General features: G+C 39.5%; 1 protein-coding gene across 6 annotated transcripts in view; it reads left to right on the top strand.

Annotated features, from left to right (window-relative positions):
* Positions 1-298: 298 nt before the first annotated feature.
* Positions 299-20,679, top strand: part of CELF2 (CUGBP Elav-like family member 2) — a 501,848-nt gene continuing 481,467 nt past the window's right edge. For 2 of the 6 annotated variants that reach the window (XM_081300440.1, XM_081300426.1), the window contains exon 1: positions 299-557. In XM_081300440.1, the coding sequence (XP_081156566.1) occupies positions 505-557 (53 nt within the window). In that variant the 5' untranslated portion in view covers positions 299-504. The remainder of the gene's footprint in view (positions 558-20,679) is intronic. The other 4 variants (XM_081300435.1, XM_081300433.1, XM_081300428.1 and 1 more) reach the window with 3 other exon arrangements.

The raw sequence follows: 20,679 nt of genomic DNA, 5'->3' as shown, positions 1-20,679 counted from the left end.
GAAAGCAACCGAACCAGCCTCTGACAGGAATATGAAAGCGAAATTTCAGAGGCAGGAGAAACACCCCAAAGGGGGAGAAGACTGCAGCTTGCAGTAATCTATAAATGATTGCTGGTAAAGGCTGGAGGCTTCAGGCTTGATTTGTGTTTGTTCCAAAAGAAAGCCAAGGAGGACGGTGTTAATAAAGAGAGATTTAACTCAGAGCTGTGCTTGGAATAAAGTGGGCTACAAAAAGGTCAAATTTGATCAGTTGGAGCAGATTACAGGGGCTTTAAAAGGTGGCGTGCGGAACTGGAGCGGGGCTGGGAAGTAATATAGCGCAAGATTGATTCCGAGGGTGGAGAGAAGCCAGGACAAGCGCTTATCAGTCCTGGAAGGAGGAAGAGCCGCGCCGGGCGCCGCTGCTCGCTTAGGCCAGAGCCCAGCGGGTGCCGCGTCCCGGTCGTCACCCGGTCCTGGTCCCCTCTCTCCTCTCCGGATCCGCTCGCAGCCGCCTCTTAGACCATGGTTTCCCTAATCTCTGACTTGGATCCCCTGAGAGACTGGAAAGTTTTAAGGTAGGCCCGCTCTGCTTTCTCTCCCCGCTGTCTCAGTTCACGGCCAAGTTCCTGCCCGCCCCCTCCGCGGCTGAGCGGAGCCGGTTCGCGCAGAGCCCCGCGGTGGGCTGAGTGACAGGCACCTCCGGTGGGAGGAATACTGTTTTAACACCCAGACAACTTCAAGCAGATGGGGGGAGGCTGGGAATGTGCAGTCCTGAGCCTCCCTGGAGGAGGGGATGCAGATGCCTGGGTAATAATGGAGCGCAGCCCTGTTGTAGTGATTCAGACCCTGGCTCGCAGCTGGGGGTCCTCCTATTTAATTATTGGGCTTCAAGGGACATTGAAGGGACCAGGTGGAATGTGGCAAACTTTCTGGGACTTCCGGGTAGAAAAAGTGGAGTTGATCACAAAACCTCCCTAGGGCTCCTCCTTGAAGGGAGTCTGTGGAAATTTGGTTTCCTCCTGTGACCTCTTCCCTTGCCTCCCACTCCCAGGTCTAATTTGGAAAACAGTGTATACAAAAGAGTGGGCCTTAAAATGGAAGAGTCGGATTTATGAAATGAAGTCTTTCTCACCTTTAAAGGTGAACTCTAGCCTCTTCATGTCTCAGAGGCCCAAGAGCTTAGATCCCAGGAGCTCAAAGTGGCCCAAGTTCATGTGTCATCCCACGTGAGTCTAAGCTGATGCTTCTGGTAGAATCCACAATGAATTGGTAGATTTGACTTAATGCTAACTGATAGTTCTCAGTGAAAATATTTGGGGCAGTTTTTAAAATATAAAAACGTTAAATTGAAGGATTTTGATTAAAAGCAGTTCTATATAATCTCATGTTTAGCCAAATAAATACCTGTCCCCAAAAATGGTGTCATAAGAGGTAGAGCAGAACCCAAATGAACAGAAGCAGACATATTACTGGGACCTCCTTTTCCTGCCATTTTTCTGGCATTAATTTGCTAATTCCTTTCTTCCCTTTTGCGAGTTCTGCCTTAGCGTTTGTCTAATTTTATTACTTTTTCAAGCAACATTAATAGAAAAGAGCAAATAAAAGAATAAGGACCAATGCAGATCTTATTTTCTTTTTGAAATGATTGCATCTTGCTTTCCAGAACGTTCTGTGTACATATTTTGTACATCCTGTAATATATGATTTTTATAACCTTTTCCAATTAACATATTTCCATGTTTCTGCCCATATTTCATAATCCTAATTTTAAGGACTAAAGAAAACACCATTATACTGGTGTACATTTGTTTACTAAATTATCCTGTTTGTTGAATATTTAGATTGTTTCCAGTCCTTATCTTGTATTCCAACACAATGAACATCTTTGCATCTATAGCTTTTTATTTTTCTTAAAGCATTCACAGGATTTCTTGGTGAAAAGGCACAAACATTTTTATGGGTCTTTCAGTGATAATTTTGTTTGTATCTTTATACTTTCCTCTTAATGGAGATATGGTAAAATAAAGTGCTTCTGCAAATCGTTCTGATGGTACAGCTATTACAATGAGTTTTATTCTCCTTTTAAGTGAATTACTAACCTATTTCTAAAACTGAAAGATAGCTTAAGAGTGTTTTCAAAAAATTCTTTTTGAGTGATTAACTTAATATTATTGGACAAGTAGATAAGGCAAGCTTTGGCACTAGAAACGTGTTTGACCATGATTACAAATTTCAAAAATGTAGCTTTCTGAGAGCCTTTTTTAGATAATAATCCCCAGTCTTAGCCTATTTAAAACACGGTGATACTGTTGGCCTCCCCTTAAATGTGTCCCTAATATAAGTGAAGTTTGTTTTATGGCTACAATAAGTAAAGCTTCATAAACTTGGACTGCAAGACCTGAGAAAGATAAACATTTTCACATGGACTGCTCTGGGTACACTAAGTTCCTTCTGTCCACACCTCCTTTTGGCAAGTATGATTCCATCAGCTTTTTAACTGTGTGTAATCCTTCTCTAAAGTAAGGCATTATAAAGGGGTAGAATTATTAATTGCATTTTAAATCCCTTAGTTATTTAAAGTAAGGCATCCTTTGGGCTAATTTTGGTTCATTGAGCTATTCACTCACCAACAATAAGTCTCTGCCTATGATAAATAGGAGAAGCAAAGATGCAACACAACTTATGAATGGGCAATCTATCAGCAGGGAGTGGTATGCTCTAAGGCCACCCAGGGTTGTCTGTGATATGAGTTGTGTCAATAAAATGCTTTAGAAATCCAGAGAAATGAGGTGAGAGACCCCATGCCAGTGAAAAAAAAGAACAGTTACTACCCTTGCCTGATTAAGAAATGAGTAGAATACTTGGCATACAAAGCATACTAAAGGGTGGAAAGCCTTTCAATCCACATAACCTGGAACATTTTCAGGTGTTTGGTAAGGAATGCAGCCTGGAGTTCTGCCAAACCTGTTACGCCTAAGAAGTGATTACGCGACATGATTTTTAAATCTGCTTATGCCACAACTTGGTGTTGTAGATAGGATCAGCTTGCAGGGTGCACCTTCGGGTCACAAAGCTTTCTCAGGAGGTATATATTTGAAATCACTCTGTCCTAGGTCCATTTGGTTACATGGAGAAATCAAAGGTAGGAATAGTGCTAGTGGCCATGTTTTAATTACTGTCTATCTCAAAGGACATAAAAGAAGTCTAATTGCCACCCAAAGACACACTAACAGTTTTCAACATTATGACTCCTCTTTCGGCCCTTGGGAAAGCATAAACACTACCGATTCACTCAAAGCAAAGAATCAAAATAAGCTAAATCAAGAAAAATAGTATACAGAAAAGAAAAAAAAAACAACAACAAATGTAGTAGACCCAAGAGGAAAAGAATAAAACAAACAAACCTGGCAATATGATTCGTACACAATTTAACATTCATTGATATTATAAATAAAGTTGACACTGTAGGTGATTAACAGGGAGCCGGCCTGAAACTCCTGGCCTCTCCTCCAACCCAGCCTCAGCTCTTGCATCCCCTCTTAAACACCCAAGCCTAGTTTTACACTCCCATTTTAAGAAAGAATTGTGCAGAGGAGATGAGATGACAGAATTCATTGGCAGGAAAGCTAATTCCTCTTCTCTTCCAGCTCATCCTCTCCTCTGGGAATTGGACTCCCCACCTTTACTTCTGTTCCTGTGACTCCTCTCATGATTTAAGACAGTTCAACCAACACCTATTCTCAGAGTTTCCAGACCTTTCCTCAAAGGAACCAATTGAATACCACACAGGTGTCCAAAGCTCACTAGGACACAAACTCTATGAATGAAGTGTCCCCAGGATCTTGTTCTTCTCCAGCCCCAGTAGGCTTATGGATAGACCTACTGCACAGTCAGGGACTGAAATGGGAAGGGAGGCCTTCCCAGGCCTTCATTTTCTCTCTTAATTTACGTTGATGCTATTGCCAAGCCCTGTCCATCTCTACTCTTCTGGAAACTTCCATTGCTGGCATCTAAGTTTGCACATTTCCCCCATACCCACCCAACTTAGCCTCTCTGCTTCAGCTCTTGCTCTCTGACTCTTTTAAACCCACAAGGAATGAAAACATTTCAAAGCCATGGACCAGGTCATGTGACTTTCCTACATAGACCCTTCCCCTTCATTCTTAGAACAAAAGCCAGTATCCTCCTCCTATCCCTATCTGACCTGACCCTTGACCCCCTCTCCAGCTGGTTCTCCTCCCTCTTCCCTACAGCTCATATTGCTCCAGCCAGGCAGAACTTTCTCTTGCTCATTGACACAGCCAAGCTGATTCTGGCTTTATCTACATTAGCAACTCCCTCCCCCTGCCTGGAAATCTTTCCTTAGCTATTGGCAGGGCAGCATGCTGCTTGTAACTAGAGTCTGGGCTCAGCTGTCATCTCCTCCAAGAGGCCTACCCTGACCTCCCACTTCACAGTGAGCCACAAGGCCCTCCTTAGCCTACCATACTCCGGATAGGTTGAACTGTAGGGAAATGGCCAACATTCTACTATTTTTCACTTATAAAAATGTCAGTGTCACACGGTTCAACCAGTACTCTCACAGCATTGCCAAAACCCTGTCATCTCCATATGTATCTATTTACTATCTCTCTCCCCCATTAGAAAGTAGGATTTGTGTATTTAACTGGTGTATACCCAGTTGTATTTTCTGACACATCACAACGAATAAAGGGAGGAAGAATTCATGAATGAATGAAATGGTCACCATTTGTCCTTCATCTGACCATACACTCCATAATGCCAGAGGTGGTATGTGTATTGTTTACACATTAACCAGAGCATTTGCCACAGTGCTTCTCTGCTGTGGTGTGCAATGAGTTAATTAATGAATTACTGACTCCCAACTCCCAAAGTAGTATTTCTATCCTCAGTTTCTTATTTCTTTTTTTTAATATTTATTTTTTAGTTGTGGGCACAATATCTTGATTTTATTTATTTATTTTTATGTGGTGCTGAGGATTGAACCCTCACACATGCTAGGTGAGCGCTCTACCTCTGAGCCACAACCCCAGCCCCTCAGTTTCTTATTTCTGTGCCAATGGGAAAAGTGTCTGATTTGGTAACATGGAAAATTTTAAAATTCTCACTGAGAATCTAATATGCATCTTTATTCAAGCGGAATTCTTTCTTTCTAGACCAGAGAATAGGCTAAGACAAAAGTTAGCAAATTTTTTTTTTTTTATAAAAGGCCAGGTAGCAAATACTTCAGGTTTTCTTGGCTGTATAATTTCTGCCACAACTACTCACCTCGGCCATAGTGACAGGAAAGCAGCCATTGACAAAATGTAAAGAAGCTAGTTTGGCTGTAAGCCAATAAAACTTTATTTATAAAAACAGACGCTAGACTAGATGTAGCCCTGGACCACAGTCTTCCTCTCATCTGTTATCAAGACTAATAATGTGGCCAGCAAGAAAACTGAAGTGACTTTGACAAGATAGATATTTTCAAATCTCATTTGACTAAGTGAATATAATAAACTTGCCTCATCATTAGAAAAAGATTAAAAGGAGCTCCGGTGTTATTTCAAAGGTCAGAGATGCTTGAAGTCATGAGCACTTGATCTCACAAAGATGATTATAGTCTGCAGAAAATTGATGGTTTACCACATCCCTTGAGTGTTTGGATGAGCCTTCAAGCTATAACAAAATACACTTTTGCCTCTTCTCTTACTGAGTGTGTGAGAAAGTCCCATTAATGAGAACAACACATGTTGATGGAAAAAAATAGACCAGACCCTGGCATATTTTAAGTCACAGCTTGGCCTTGTTCCTCTCTCTTTCATTGCTTTCTTTCACTCATTTAGTATACATTTCCCTTTCACATGCCTGACAAACTGCCTAAGATGAATTCCAAATTTATGCAGGAGAGCACGCTGTGTATTTTTGAACTCATGCCATGTGTAGATACTTTTTGTTTCATATTACATGACATGTTGAAGATGCACAGAGTAGGAGAGGTTGCTTAGAAGCTCTGCTGGTATCCACCAAAGGTGGGCTAACCATCTGAAGATCAGAATTTAGTGGCCTTAGAGGAAAATGCAGAAGAATTATTAATACTTGCAATGTGCCAGGCGCTGTACTGAGGGCATTACATATAATATCTCCATTTCTCTGTGCAGCAACCCCATGGAGTAGGTGATGGTGTCATTGCTCTCATTTAGAGGAAAGTGATATTTGGACGGGTTCAGTAACTTTCCCAGACACACATGCACAGAGCAGTGTGAACTTGGGTCTTCCTACACTGAGCTGAAGCACTAGAAATGATGCCATACACGCTGCTGACCTAGTAGTATCTTTCCTTGACATGTTGATAAATTGGTCAAAGTGTGTACCTTCACTACATCCCAGACAGGAAATATTTGCATCACACAATTCTTCCTTTTCCCTTGGGGATATATGAAGCAGCAACTCAGTTACTACTAAATACTTTTTAAAAACACAAACAAACTTTGCAGAGCAGAGTAAAAGAGGACTGTGAAAACAGCAGACATCAGACATTAAGTAAAATTGTCTAGGTATGCTGAATTACCCATTTATGAAAGTGAATTCAAGACCTGGACTTTTTAAATAACGTATTATATTAGAAAACAATCTACTTTTTTTTGGACAGTCTGATTATTGTAGCATGTGCCACAACTAATAAGGACAGAAGTTATTATGAGATCATATAAAAATGTAAAGTAGACAATCCAGTTTTCTATTTTGGACTGTTTTTCCAGTTTTTTGTTGTTGTTGTTGTTTTTGTTTTTGTTTTTTTTTTTGTTTTTGGACTGTTTCTTCCATTTCATTTTCATTTCATTCTATTATTTTAAAAAACACCCCCCTGAAAAAAGAAAAGAAGAAGAAAAAGATAGAAGGGGGGGGCTGTTTTTCTTACTCCATTGGTTTAAGTAATCAATAGAAAAATATTCACTTGACAATTTTTTTTTCCACTCTTGAAGGATCTTCCCTAATAGACTGAACCAGCAATGTATCAAGAAAAAAAAAAAATCAGCAAATCTAAATCATTTGAAATCTCTGTTAGGAGAACCTAAGAGAAAACTCCTCCAAAAATCTGGTAAGGTCTCCCTAAGATCAGAAGTCACAGTGAAGGCATATTCCCAAAATAAAGGAGACTCACATGTGACTTTTATTCCACAGTTTCTGATGTCAAAGATAAACAAACCCAAACACTGGTTAAAGTGTTAGGGACAGATTTTAATCAGCAATCTACTATTGCAATAGGGGAGAGCATCTAGCATATCCTGAAATCCACTTTGATATGTACAGAGGTGACTGGGCATTTTAAAAGAAGAGTTGGGTGGGGAGCAGGGGGGCTCAGTAGTCAGGGCAGAAGAGAATTCCAAAGGATTGGTCAGTCTAAGTGCTTATTAGGCCCAGCTGCCTCTAAGAGTCGGAAGGAGCCTTTTCTTCCTCAGAGGTTGGGAGTCAGGGAACCTGTTCTTCCTGAGCATGACATTTTAAGGGAAGGGTCATTTCCAGATCTGGGGCAGGACATTCCTGAATTAAAGGAGATACATAGGCATCTCAGAGGAACAGTGGCAGAACATAGATCTGTAAGCTCTTTTTAGTCAGTGTTCTAAGAAAGAGTGGTCAGGGGCCTATTTGTGGTCAGGTGTTGGCTAGAACATGCAGCAAATTACTCTCATATAAATAAGAATACTCAATAATAGTTTCCAAATTGGGGGCAGAGGGAGCCAGATAGAGATAAAAAGATAAATGTTTTGCTAGCTCAGTGGCTCAGACCAGTAATCATAGCTACTCTGGAGACAAGGCAGAAGGATCACAAGTTTGAGCCCAGCCTCAGCAACTTGGCAAGACCCTGTCTCAAAATAAAAGAAAAAAAGAACTAGTTAGGGATGTAGCTCAGTGGTAGAACATCTTTAGGTTCAACCCCCACTATCAGGGGAGGGGGAGATAAATGTTCAAATTGTGTTTACAAAAGGTTGACTTATTAGATTGCTATGGGTCAAAGATAGCTTAAGAAAAAAGCAGAAGATGTTTACTTATACCCACAAGATGGAACATCAAGGAGCCAGAAGTATTCCAAACAAAAGCTATAAAAACAATTCTAATCATCCTTTGCCAGTTTAGTCAGTCAGTGCAATGTACTTAATCTTGTACTTGATCTGGGTTAGCAGCTTTATGATCCTGTCTGCTTGTCTACTACATTTGTGTATATTTTGGCTCAGTTCAGAGGGTGATCTTGGAATTTTAAGCAATGTCATACCACCTGATATGTGATTCCCTGAGATAGTCCCCTTTGTTATTGATTTGTTTATTTGTTTTTTGAAATGGAGTCTGACTATAGTGACAGGGCTGGCCTCAAACCCATGGGCTCAGGCAATCCTTCTGCATTAGTCTCCTGGGTGGTTGGGCCTAAAGGTGTGTGCCATCATGCCCCAGACCAAGGGAGACAATCCATTTTTCTTAAAAGACGAAGCAGTTAGATTGAACTGTTTGCAGTAGTTTTCAGGAAAGCAATAACTGCTTGAGAATAACAAAAAAAAAAAAAAAAAACTTAAAATGGCCATAGTTGAACATCTATTGAGAGTTCATTCTGAAAATAACACAGTTGACTTCATAGTTTAGCTCAATGGCAGAGCACTCGCCTAGCATATATACAAAGTCCTAAGTTCAGGTCCTCGTAGCATACCCATACAAAATAATACAATGGGTGAGGTAATTTGGTTGTGTCTATGATGAATGACATTTTAAAATAAAAACTGGAATTATGACTTATCACATAACACTATCATGTCATATCAGGTGAAGTAATTCAAGGATATATCCTGGAAAACAAGGGTATCAACAGAATTCTAGGAACTTTGTATAATATTTGAAATAGAATATTTACCTATACAAATATAGCCTAGAGAAGAGGTAAACCTCTCTTCTTATTAGATGGTATTTTTCATGCATTTTTACCCTTCAGGTAAATTCAATTCTATTAACTTTTTTTTTCCAAAATGAAAGAATAAATCCTTTGAGATTGTCCAGGCATCCTCTGGGAAATCACAAAGTCAGTTCAACATCAAGAAGACTTCGTTGAATGTTTGATTTGGTGACAGCAAAGTTGTCAAGAATGTCAAAAGGTTTAAACATTTAACTAAATAGGGTCTCAGGTCACTGAAACAATACTTAGTTACCTATCTAACCAAAATGACAGTAAAAGAATGCCAAAATAAATATATGAGGTAAAATGCTTGTCTTTTTACCAAAAACCTTAGGCATTCTCAAAGTAAGATTTAGTTGGTTCTCTTATATAATCAAGAACCTGGTAAAGATGATGAGAAGCACAGAAATTGTTTGGATTTTTGTTTGTTTGTTTTCCAGTACTAGGGATTGAACTATGAGGCTATACATTCAGCCTTTTTTACTTTTTATTTTGAGACAGGGTCTCCCTAAATTGTAGAGACTAGCCTCAAATTTATAATCCTCCTACCTCCACCTCCATGTTGTTGGGGTTACAGGCATGTGCCAATATACCTGGATCTGGAAATGATTTTGATACAGAATATCTGTTTTCTAAATGGATTAGCAAAAAGATAAAGAAAAATCTTTCATAGTCATTCACCAGGAGCTGACCACTACCTTGCTGGGAGCTTGATCTCAAACTTCCAGCTTCAAGAACTTTTGAGAATATAAATATCTGTTTAAGCCACCCAGTCTGTGACACTTTGGTATGGTGGTCTGAACAAATTAATACAACATTGTAGCATAAAAATTTCCTTTCCTCAAACTTTCTACAACTTTCTATATCCATTAAGGTTTTGCCCTGTACTCTCTCCCATTCAAAGAAAAACAGTCATTTTCCTTGAAGACAAAATGATGCTTTTCTCCTTCACCAAAACACATCTTACCTTCCTTACATACCTTTCATTCAAGGTTGCTTCCCCTAGTTCTTTATTATTTCTAAAAGTTTTATTTACATACATTGATTATTATTTTTAATCCTTAGTAATATTTATCTTCCAGAGGAAACTCAGAAGTGAACAGTTATGAACTGTAACATACTAATATTCTATAGCAGATTAGCAAATTGTACAACTATAACCTTTCACAATCTCTATATGCATATGCTTTTGCATAATTTTTTTAATATGGCAATTAGAACATGTTTATTAATAGGATTAAATATCTCTAGATGTTTTGCACCTTATAAAAATAAAAGGCCAAAAGTATATAAACTTAATTTCATGATTAATAATGAATGTTTCAGAACTTCACCTTATTTGGAAATTATTTATATATTTAATTAACATCTATTATTTCACTTTATAATACATAGCACTTAATACCAAGGTTGCAAGTTATCAAAAAGATCTTAGAAACTGTTTCTAGGTAAATGTATTATAAAACAAAACTATTACTGAAATAAAGTTTGTCCAAATGGCTTAATTGGATTCAAATCAAACATCATTTTTATAATTTTGAACATCTAGTTATTATAATATTAGTTTATTTAACTAGTAAGCCAAGTAAAATAAAAATGTATGCTTACATTTTATCTAAAATTGACACCTCTGAAAACATCTGTTTTGATAAATCGACACTATCAAGCTAGTCTTATTTACCAAAGATTTACTCAAATTACATAAAGTTCAAAAACTTTTGAGTTGGTTTCCGTATTTCTGGGACTTCTAGGGAAATTTAGTTTATATAAGCATTTATTTCTCTCTCAGCCAATGAGGTTAGAACTCCTTTGAGAGATTTGATAAATTAATCTGGTAATTCCATCTGGAAGCAGGGAAATATAAATATGTATATAATAATACATAATACACATAAATAATACATAAACATAAAGGCAACTCAAGTATAGTGTCTATGATTTTTGTTTTTAAATTTTAGCCATGAGTCAGTCATAAGTACAATAGTACAAAATAATATTTTCTGTAAGAGTTGGTACTTATCTCTACTCCAGTTTCTATGTGTATTCAAACTGTGGTTTTGGAAAATAAGGAACTTAAAGCTAATCTGCTGAATAAGCAGGCTAAAGTTTCCCACCCACATTTGCAGAGGAAAACTTAAGAGTTTTTTTTGCTCTGATACAAAATCTTATGGAGGCTGCAGGCTCCATATTTTTTTCAGCCTAGGTAGTTGCTTTAGGGGGTCCCTAAATTCCTTGAGGTCCTTGAGTTCCCAGTGACTGTAGTTAAGGGTCTGAGTGGGAAAGAAGGTCTGGCAGGGATAAAGCCAGGAGTGAAGGAGGTGGGGTTGAAGGAGACTACCTAAAGATACAGGGAAGATTGCAATAGAAATGGAGGAATGGGCAGAGGTGATCAGAGTGGACTGGAGGAGTCAGTGCAGGGGATCTTAAGTTTCCCAACGAAACCATCAAGTGTCCAAATGAGCCTTAGTATCAAATCATCAGATCAACAAAAACCAAAGCCACCATGGAGGACCATACTGCCAGCAAATGCACAGACAGGGGGTGTCAGTTGGCTGGAAAGTCCCTGTGGGATCAGCAGAATCACATAGAACTGAGATGTCATAGGAGCCAGGAAAAAAAAAAAAATAATGATAATAATCCCAGCCCAGGAGTCAGGGAGTGAATCCCCTCTTTAACTAAGTATCTAGGAAGGAAAAGTTTCAGCCCATGGGGTTCCATTTAGAAGCAGCATGGGACTCTAATCGAGCTGCAGAGACAACTCAGAATCTTAAGAATAAAAATCTGGGCTGGGGATGTGGCTCAAGTGGTAGCGGCGCTCGCCTGGCATGCGTGCGGCCCGGGTTCGATCCTCAGCACCACATACCAACAAAGATGTTGTGTCCGCCGAGAACTAAAAAATAAATATTAAAAATTCTCTCTCTCCTCTCTCACTCTCTCTTTAAAAAAAAAAAAAAGAAAGAAAGAATAAAAATCTGTCCTCACTTTGCTTCAATGAATGTTTGGTTCAGAAGTCAGACTCACCACTGGAGACTCAAAGGAGCAAGCAGATCAAGATGAGACAAAGGTCTCTGTGTGTGCTGAAGGTCCAGTTGTCACATCCAAGGGTCTGAAGATGCCAGATCCAGGTCTGAGACACTCTGCCAGATGACTGTCAGAGATAAACAAAGCCAGACACTGGTTAAAGGGGGAGGGACAGATTTTCATCAGCAATCTACTATGGCAATAGTATCTAGTGTATACTGAAATCCATTTTTAGATGTACAAAGGCGGCTGGGCATTTTAAAAGGAGAGTTGGGCTGGGGAACAGGGGTTCAGTAGAGTCAGGGCAATAAAAAATTACGAAGGGTTGGTCTCTAACTACTGATTGAGCCAGCTGTCTCTGGGAGCTGAAAAATTGAATCTGGTAGGACCCTGTTCTCCCTCGGGGCTGGAATTCAGGAGACCCGTTCTTCCTGAGCATGACATTTTAAGGGAAGGGTCATTTCCAGGTCTTGAGAAAGACACTCCTGAATTAAAAGAGATACATAGGCATCTCAGAGGAACACAGGCAGAATACAGAACTGTAAGCCCTTTTGAATCAAATGTTCTAAGAAAGAGTGGTCAGGGGCCTATCTATGGTCAGGTGTTGGCTGGAACATGCAGTAAATTCTTCTGACAGCCTTGAGCTTTCTCCGGCAGGCTGTTTAAGAGGGACTGGGGTCATCCTGGAGATGTGGCCTTGAGCTGTAGAAACTGTGTTAGTATTTGTTCAGGTATTTTAACGGGAGGTAAGGGAGTAGACAAAAATTATTTGTGTTGAGTCTATGTTTTTTTTTTGTTGTTGTTGTTGTTGTTTTGTTTTTTGTTGTTGTTTTTTATAGGCCAAGGTTGAGGCCTGGTTGAGAAAAGTACTCAGAGAAGCCTGGCTAGATTTTGGTCAACAAGTGATTTTTGTCAGGAAACAGAAAGCCTAGTGCTCCACTTCTCTCCTCTGTCCTCCCCAGATATGTATTCAGGCTGAAACTCCCAGGATGCAAGAATCCCACCTGCAGAGTACTGCAAGGAGGAGAGTTGGCGTGCAGCCTTCTGCCTGTTCTCACACAGAGCCACTGTGCTTGCCTCCCTTCGCAATTGTCATGCTAGAAGGGACCCCAGAGATCAACTACTCATTCTCCTTTAAGTCTTTGAAAAAAGAAGGAAAAAAAACTGTTTTCCCAAACACCATATTATTTCTGAGGACAGGAAGTATCTCTTGGTTTCCCATTATGTCCCCAGCATTGCCTGGGCCTGGTATGGTGTTTGTTTGGTTTTGGTTTTTTTGGTTTGTGTTGTTGAGACAAGGTCTCGCAAAGTTGCTTCGGGCCTTGCTATATTGCTGAGACTGGTTTTGAACCTGCAATCCTCCTGCCACATCCTCCCAAGCCACTGGGATTACAGGAGTTAGACACTGTCCCTGGCTCATGTGCTGATTTTCCCTAAGAATTTCTCAATTAAGTCCCCCTCCCTGCACACCCACTCAGCCAATCAGAGGCAAGATTTTCTTCCTCTGAATTCCCCTAGAACTGAGTCTATAGCCTGATCTTCAAATATAGAAGCATATTTTCTATTTTGTGCAATATATACATATATAGCATAGTATTACATATTATACATATACATATATATATAATATATATATATATATTATATATATATGTATATGTGTATATTTATTTATCTTAGTTCCACTAATGGGCTGTAAACTCCTGGGTGATGGTTGGGGACAATGTCCGATTCATTCTCACATCCACCTGCATCCTTTTTCGGAGACCATATTTAGCTAAGCCAGTATGTGAAGGGATACCCACACATTCCTCATTGCTAACATGAGAAATTGAACCAGATTGTAACTAAGGATCCCCCGTCTATAAAATTCTGTGATCAATGTAGGATGGAAGAGAGAAGCACCCTCCCACCGGATGGTGAATCCCACCTCTGAATGAAACCGTGAATCCATTTCTTACATTGTCGAGTTTTTCTCGCAGCAAAGCAATTCTCTTTATATTGATCCTCATTTTCTTTCAAGGCTCTTTTATTCCCAATCCTTCTGTAGAGCTGATGGACTAAACTACAAATCTGTTTTCAGATGTTCTATCTCTGAACTGAAGCCTTAATGTAAATCAGCTGTTCTAGGGATGAGCCGTGCTGACACGTACCGACATTAGTGATCAGATGACTTGTCCTGTGGGGACGAATATTGCAATCAATCCTGGTTGCAGGTGTTTTGGTTAACCATGGCGATAGAACTCCATTTTGTTTTTTCATTGTGCTAGTTTTTCATTCTTATAGAGACACAAATGTCTAAGCCAGAAAGAATTGCTAGAGGCCTGTGGAAATAGCACTTTTATATATTTTATCATGTTTCCTGGTGGGTAAAGTGAAAGATTTTGTGAACTGGAAAAGTGTTGCCTTCGTTTAAGTTTGTGATTTACAAAGAATTACCTATACTTTTTCTGAGCCTTTGAACCTGACAATCCTTGCCCCCATTATTATGGTCATTATTGGGCGTAATGTATTTTTATTGAGATCCTAAAGCTGGACTGCCCTTCCCTTTTTCTCCATTAAGGCACATGTATTTAAAGGTTTTGTCTAATCTGAACTCTTGAGTGTAACTCTCTCAGATAACCCTATTTAGATGGTCACTTGCTTCATTAGACACTCTTCAACACTTGATTGTCGTTCCACAAAAAGACATAGTTTAAATAACTATTGTAACGTAATTTTAAATTTTATTTGCTTATCTTTTTCTTTGCATTATAGATTAATTTCCATGAAAGCAGGAACCCTGCCCCCACTGGAAGGCTCAATAGGATAGATACTTGTAATGATATAATGAATGTAGTTCTTTCACATGCAGCTGAAGCATGATATTGGCTGCAATTAAATGGCATTATGCGGGGGTGCTGGAAATATAGCTCAGTTGGTAGAGTGCTTGCCTCATATGCACAAAGCCCAGTGTTCAGTATCCAGCACCACTAAATCAATCAATCAATCAATCAATAAATTAACAATTAAATGGCATTATGCTCAGGGAACCCAAGTATATTTGGGTCCTGGTGTAGATCATGGCTCCTCTTCCACATATTTCCAGTGAGATTAGGAATGGCTTCAGGGAAGATGAATCCTTCCAGAGCACACCTACAGTGACCCATCTCCTTCAGCCACACCCCACCTAACTATTTTACCATTCAAATCAGGATGAACTGGTTGGGTTACAGTTCTCACCAACTAATCATTTCACCTCTGAATATTCCTGTGCTTATAGGAGGTTTTAGGGGATACCTCATATCCAAACTATAACATTTGCAATATCTACTGCCATGTACATGTTAGGTACATAGTTATTCTACCATATTGTTTGGTGAATAATGATAAGAAAAGACAGTCTGTACATGCTCAGTACAAACACCATTTTTTTCTGAATAGTTTCAATCCATGCTCGTTGACTCCATGCATACAGAACCCTCAGATAGAAGGGCCAACTGTACTCAACTCTGCTATTTTAGCACAAAAACAGCCAGACACAATATATAGTGAGTGACCCTGGCTGCATGCCAATAAAACTCCATTTATAAAAACAGGCAGTGGGCTGGATTTGGCCCTCAGGCCATCCTTTGTTGACCCCCAGGGTAGACAATGGGCCACATATGGTCTATTGAATTTTAAAACCTTTCAGATCTGAGGCAGCCTGGACAGCAATAGGGAGATGGAGCCAGAGGAAGCAGCTAGGGAGATATGTAACCCCGATGTTATGTGCTCAGCTGGCCTGAGCTGGCCTGTGGGAACAAAATAGAGTGTACAAGGAATGGGAGAGGGAGAGCTATACTTGCTCAGACCCATGATCACCTTTCATTTTGACTAATTTGAGGCAAAAAGCAGAGACATTTTAACTATTAAGGAAGCCCCAGCCCTCCTCACTACTAGCAAACATGCTTTCAAAGGCCTAGAGTCTTATCAGTCCATAGCAGGAGGTCAGCGCTTCCGGGGACAGATCATGATATGAGACCAAGGGAGGACAGAACAGAGAAGTGGACCCTTGAAAATTCTGCCTTAAGGGGATTATAGGAATATGTGGTAGAAAAGGTGATTGGGATCATTTATTGCCCTGGGCCAGAAAACAACTTCAGAAAAATGGAACCTGATTCTTGGCATCTTAGATCTCTATCTAGGATCACTGTCTTCGTCTCCACAAAATTCACCTCTTCTTTTGGATGTGGCCTCATGTTTCATTATTAAACAAAAATAATAAACTACTAGATTGAATGCATACATGATCATGGCAAGCAGGGAGATTTGATATCTCAAAGAAGCCCACATTTCCTGCTGATAAATGGTGCCTCTTTGCCCCCTCCAGGATGGGCTATTCATCACAATCACCACAGAAGTAGTACTTTCCAAGAGATTTAGGATTGAGACCTGGCCCCACGCCAAATGAGGTGACATGGCTTCCTGGCTTCCTTCTGCAGTACGAGGCTCTTCAGAGAACTCAATCTGTTACAGCTTGCCATGAATTTAAATCAGTGCAACACAACATCAGGGAACTTACATTTTACGACTTATTCCTAATTATGGCAATGTAGGATGGGAGATGGGTACAGAAAAATCCAGGAATTAGAAGTCTGGTGAGGTCTTCTGTCTACCTGAAATCAAACCCCAGAGACCCCGCCTAGAAGACATGAGGTGAGTTTCTTCCTGGCTGTGATAACCCTCTGCACTCTTGAATCGTACTTAATAAATTGCCACTTCAAAATAAATTGCCCTTAAATTACTAGATTGAAAGTGTCAGTCTGCCTTGTCAAAGAACTAGAATTATACAAGAATGGGGCTTCAAGAAGATCACTGGAGGGGGATATGGTTTGAGGCAGAATTTCTTTTAAAGACATTAATTTCATTTATGACTTCTTCCTGGTGTGTGTGGGGGGAATCTTCTGGAGCCCCAGCCTGCCCCAGATCTAATCAGGTTCTTCCTGACATGTTTCCTCTGTCCTCCTCTTTGCTCCTGTCTCCCTGATTTTACATCCAGGCACCTGATGGTGTGTTGAAGGACAGGAGATGGAAGGCGGGAACAGCACTGAGGAAGGCATGAATTTCTCAATATTTCTGCAGGAAAAAGGGGAAAGGGTCTTTATTTTTATCTTTGCAAACAGGGTAAATGTGTTGGAGTAAAACAGCTTCTGAGAACTTGGACTTTGTGTCATTAAAACCTAGTAACTGAGTTGGAGAATGTAACCTGTTTGCTTGCTTCCCAAACCAGCGGGGCCTTTACTGGTATGGCTCATTACAGAAGGCAGAGGAGCAAATGTGCTTTTCCATTTATTGAACATATCCTGGGCAAATCCCTTAGAAAGATACTAGTCCATTGTGCTTTTGAAGCCTGCTTTTAAGCTGTCTGCAATCAGGCAGAGCTCTCCAGAGGATAAAGCTATATTAAGCTCTAAAAATCTCTAGTTGTTTTGTTGTTTATTTATTTGTTTGTTTAAGTTCTTTTGGATTTTTTACTTTGTTTTTGTTTGCTGACCATAAAATTAGCTTCCTTGACTTTAGCTTATTCTCAGCAGTTCACCATCCAGTAAAGCAGCAGACCCATGACACTCAGCATCCTGTTAGTTAGATGGAGAACACAGCTAAATATTTGCATATGAGCTTCAAACACCATAAGGCCAAGAAAGGAAAAGAAAGAGGATTTGGGGTCCCATAGATTGGGCTTTTGTGCCCCTTGAATTGGCCTAAATCCCTTTTAATCATCATTTCTTATTTTTTGGCAGACATTGTTTTTCCTTATAAAAATAGTGAATGAGTGTTAACTTGTCATAACACCCTTCTCCCACATGGATGTTTTAACTTTCCTTGACCCTACAGTTGTACTCAATCTAAACTTTAATCTCTAATCTATAAAATAAAAGTTTTAGCAAGTTTCCGTGTTTGCGGTTGGCAGGTTCAGAAGCTTTTGTTGAGGAGAGTTCAGACAAGAGAGAAATAAACCTGTTCTGTAAGGTCACTGAAGATGCCTGAGTGTTCCATAAATCCATTGATTTACATGTTGATTTCTCTTTACAGCTGATTTAAAAAATATAATCAGAGGTAAATTTAGCTAATTTTGTGTATAAGGTGATTCTGAGAGCTGCCCCTCTGCTGCTGACTTGAAATAAATCTGTTTTTAAAAGTATTTGCTGAAAACCTAGTCTACCTGATTATAGCAATCAAGATGTTTCAGGTACATTGAGTGTATTATGCACATGCACAGTTTAATTATGACATTCTCTCTGTCCCTTTTCCTATAATTATTTTTCTCTATATTATGCACATACTGAATAGCCAACAAGCTATCTGTAAGGGGGAAAATAAATAAGTGGAAAATTAAATGTCCAGTTAACTAGAGACATGCTTCTGTGCAGATAGGGAAAACAAGTGATATCTTAAAAATACAGTCCATTCTTCTGAAGGGCCTTGGATAAACAAACTTGGTATTACTCAAGCTAATCATATGGTACTAATTTGCTGCCTTGCTTTTCCATTAAACTCTCCATAGGTGACTCCATATAACAATTAGGTTTAGTACATTCCAGATTCAGGAAATGGATTAAAGTTAAGCAGATATTCTTTTTAAAAGACAGCATGTAACTATAGACTGTATAGGAATTTTCAACATGAAAACATCTAGTCAATGAAACATAAAATATGCTAATATGCACTGCTCTGACTTTTCCTTAAGAAAGAAAATGGGGAATTGGAACAGAAAATTGGGAGCCCATAGGTCAGAATTATGTCGCATTAGCAATTCAGACAGGTGACTTGGAAACTGGACCCAGAAGTTTCCAGATGGCACACAGGAATATGGCAGGCAGTGAAGTGTCAAAGAGAGTATGAAGGGAATTGATGTTTCAGATGGAATCTGTTGGAAGAGAGGAAATGGACACACTGTCTGTTTGTATTAGGCTTTCTTAGTCCTGAAGTTTAGGTATTGACACAGTTCTGTGTAAAATAATGAACTTGTTCCCTTAACCAGCATCCCTTGTTCTAATTTGTTCTGAGGCTAAAGATAGTGGGTTTTAGATCAAGATAGACCTAAATTCAAATCCAGTCTGGGACTTCATACCATTATGAACTTAAGTGAGTATTGAATCTCCTAGGTAGCCAACCTTGTGGTTTAAACTTACAGGCAGTCCTTATAAAATCCTTGGCACATTGTACTCACCCACTCACTCACTCACTAAACAAACAAGCATGTGTTTTGTTTAGTGATTAATGTCACTTGTACCTAAAACCCAATATTTTTTATCATACGGGGTGTTAGGAGTTGTTGAAATAGCTTCAGCGACACCTATTCAGAAATTGTATTTTGAGGCTATAATTTTTGAAGAGGTAATCATATGTCATTAGTTTTGTGTTAATAAGCATTTGTGAGACTTACAGGAGTATCTTCAATGACCCTCACATCTGTTCTGCCAGAAGGAGACAGCCATGTGTCTGGCATGAACATATCGATTACATGTACCAGATGCCAAAAGCAGAAGACATGAGCAGATCCACTGGTGTAGAACATCCAGGAGAAATGTGCTCTCATTAGAGATGAGGTTCAGCTTCTGCTAAAGGCATGATCATAGTTACAGATGGCAGATTTATGATGGTACTCAGAGAAGCTGATAAGGAAAGAGCTGACCACCACACCCTTGGGGTCTAATGAAATTTCCCAGCCTTAGGAAGTTCCAGCCAGCATCATGGATTCTTCCTTATGGGAAAGTTGAACTTCTAAGCCACTATCAACACTCACTTGCTCTCTCTCTCTCTCTCTCTCTCTCTCTCTCTCTCTCTGTGTGTGTGTGTGTGTGTGTGTGTGTGTGTGTGTGTGTGTGTTTCTGTGTTAGGATGTGCTATTGTTACTAACATATACCAAGTAGATCAACAGACTACCCCACACAGCAAGATATGAGGAGCCCAGATTGGGCTTGCTTGTGATGGAACATTTACCTGGTTGTTGATCCTCTGTAAACCTTTGGCCTCACTGAGCTTCTATATGCTTATCTATAAAATGAGAATAATACCTATCCTGCATCTCTCTCAAAGTTGCTGGGCATCCCTATTATGACAATATGAAGCAGTTACAAAATTACCCTTGCTATGATTTCATTTTATTTATGTTTCAAATTTTATTATTATTATTTTTAATTAAAGGAGAATGTGAGAGTCTTATGTTTAGCAAAAGGGAACATGACTTAAACTAAGGTATGAAATAGCACTCTAGAATATCCTTTTTGAAAGAAAGTGATGAAATCTACCTGGCCAAGAGCAGGACACCATGAGTTCCAACATGAGTTTAGCATGAAACTACTTTTGCTAAGGTTACTGATGCCAAATCCCAATAGTCACACTCCATGGCCCAATTTGAATCCTTGGTGTTCTTGAACTCCAAAGCATTAACATTGTTGTTTCACCTCTTTCTCTTTGGGAAGTTTCTTCTCTTGGCTTCCACTGGTTCTCTTCTGTTTCTGAGATCATTATTTCTCCCTTGCTGGTTCCTCTACATACCCAGTTCTTTATCTTTGACATTCTTCCCTCTATTCTCCAAAATGTCAGCTAGTCCTCCAAGACGGTTGAGTGGAACTTGCTGAAGTGTTTTGTTTTGCTGACAGGATGTTTCCTTTTAATCTGATTATGCATTCCTTAAAGCACAGCATGTACCCTCCAATCCACACCCATTGCCACTTGTCACATTTCACCATGTCACAGTTTCCGTATTTCAC

This window comes from Spermophilus citellus (genome assembly GCF_964194105.1).
Source record: "Spermophilus citellus genome assembly, chromosome: 6".
NCBI lineage: Eukaryota > Metazoa > Chordata > Mammalia > Rodentia > Sciuridae > Spermophilus > Spermophilus citellus.
Note: the sequence above shows the minus strand (reverse complement) of the source record. Positions and strands in the feature narration are given on the sequence as shown.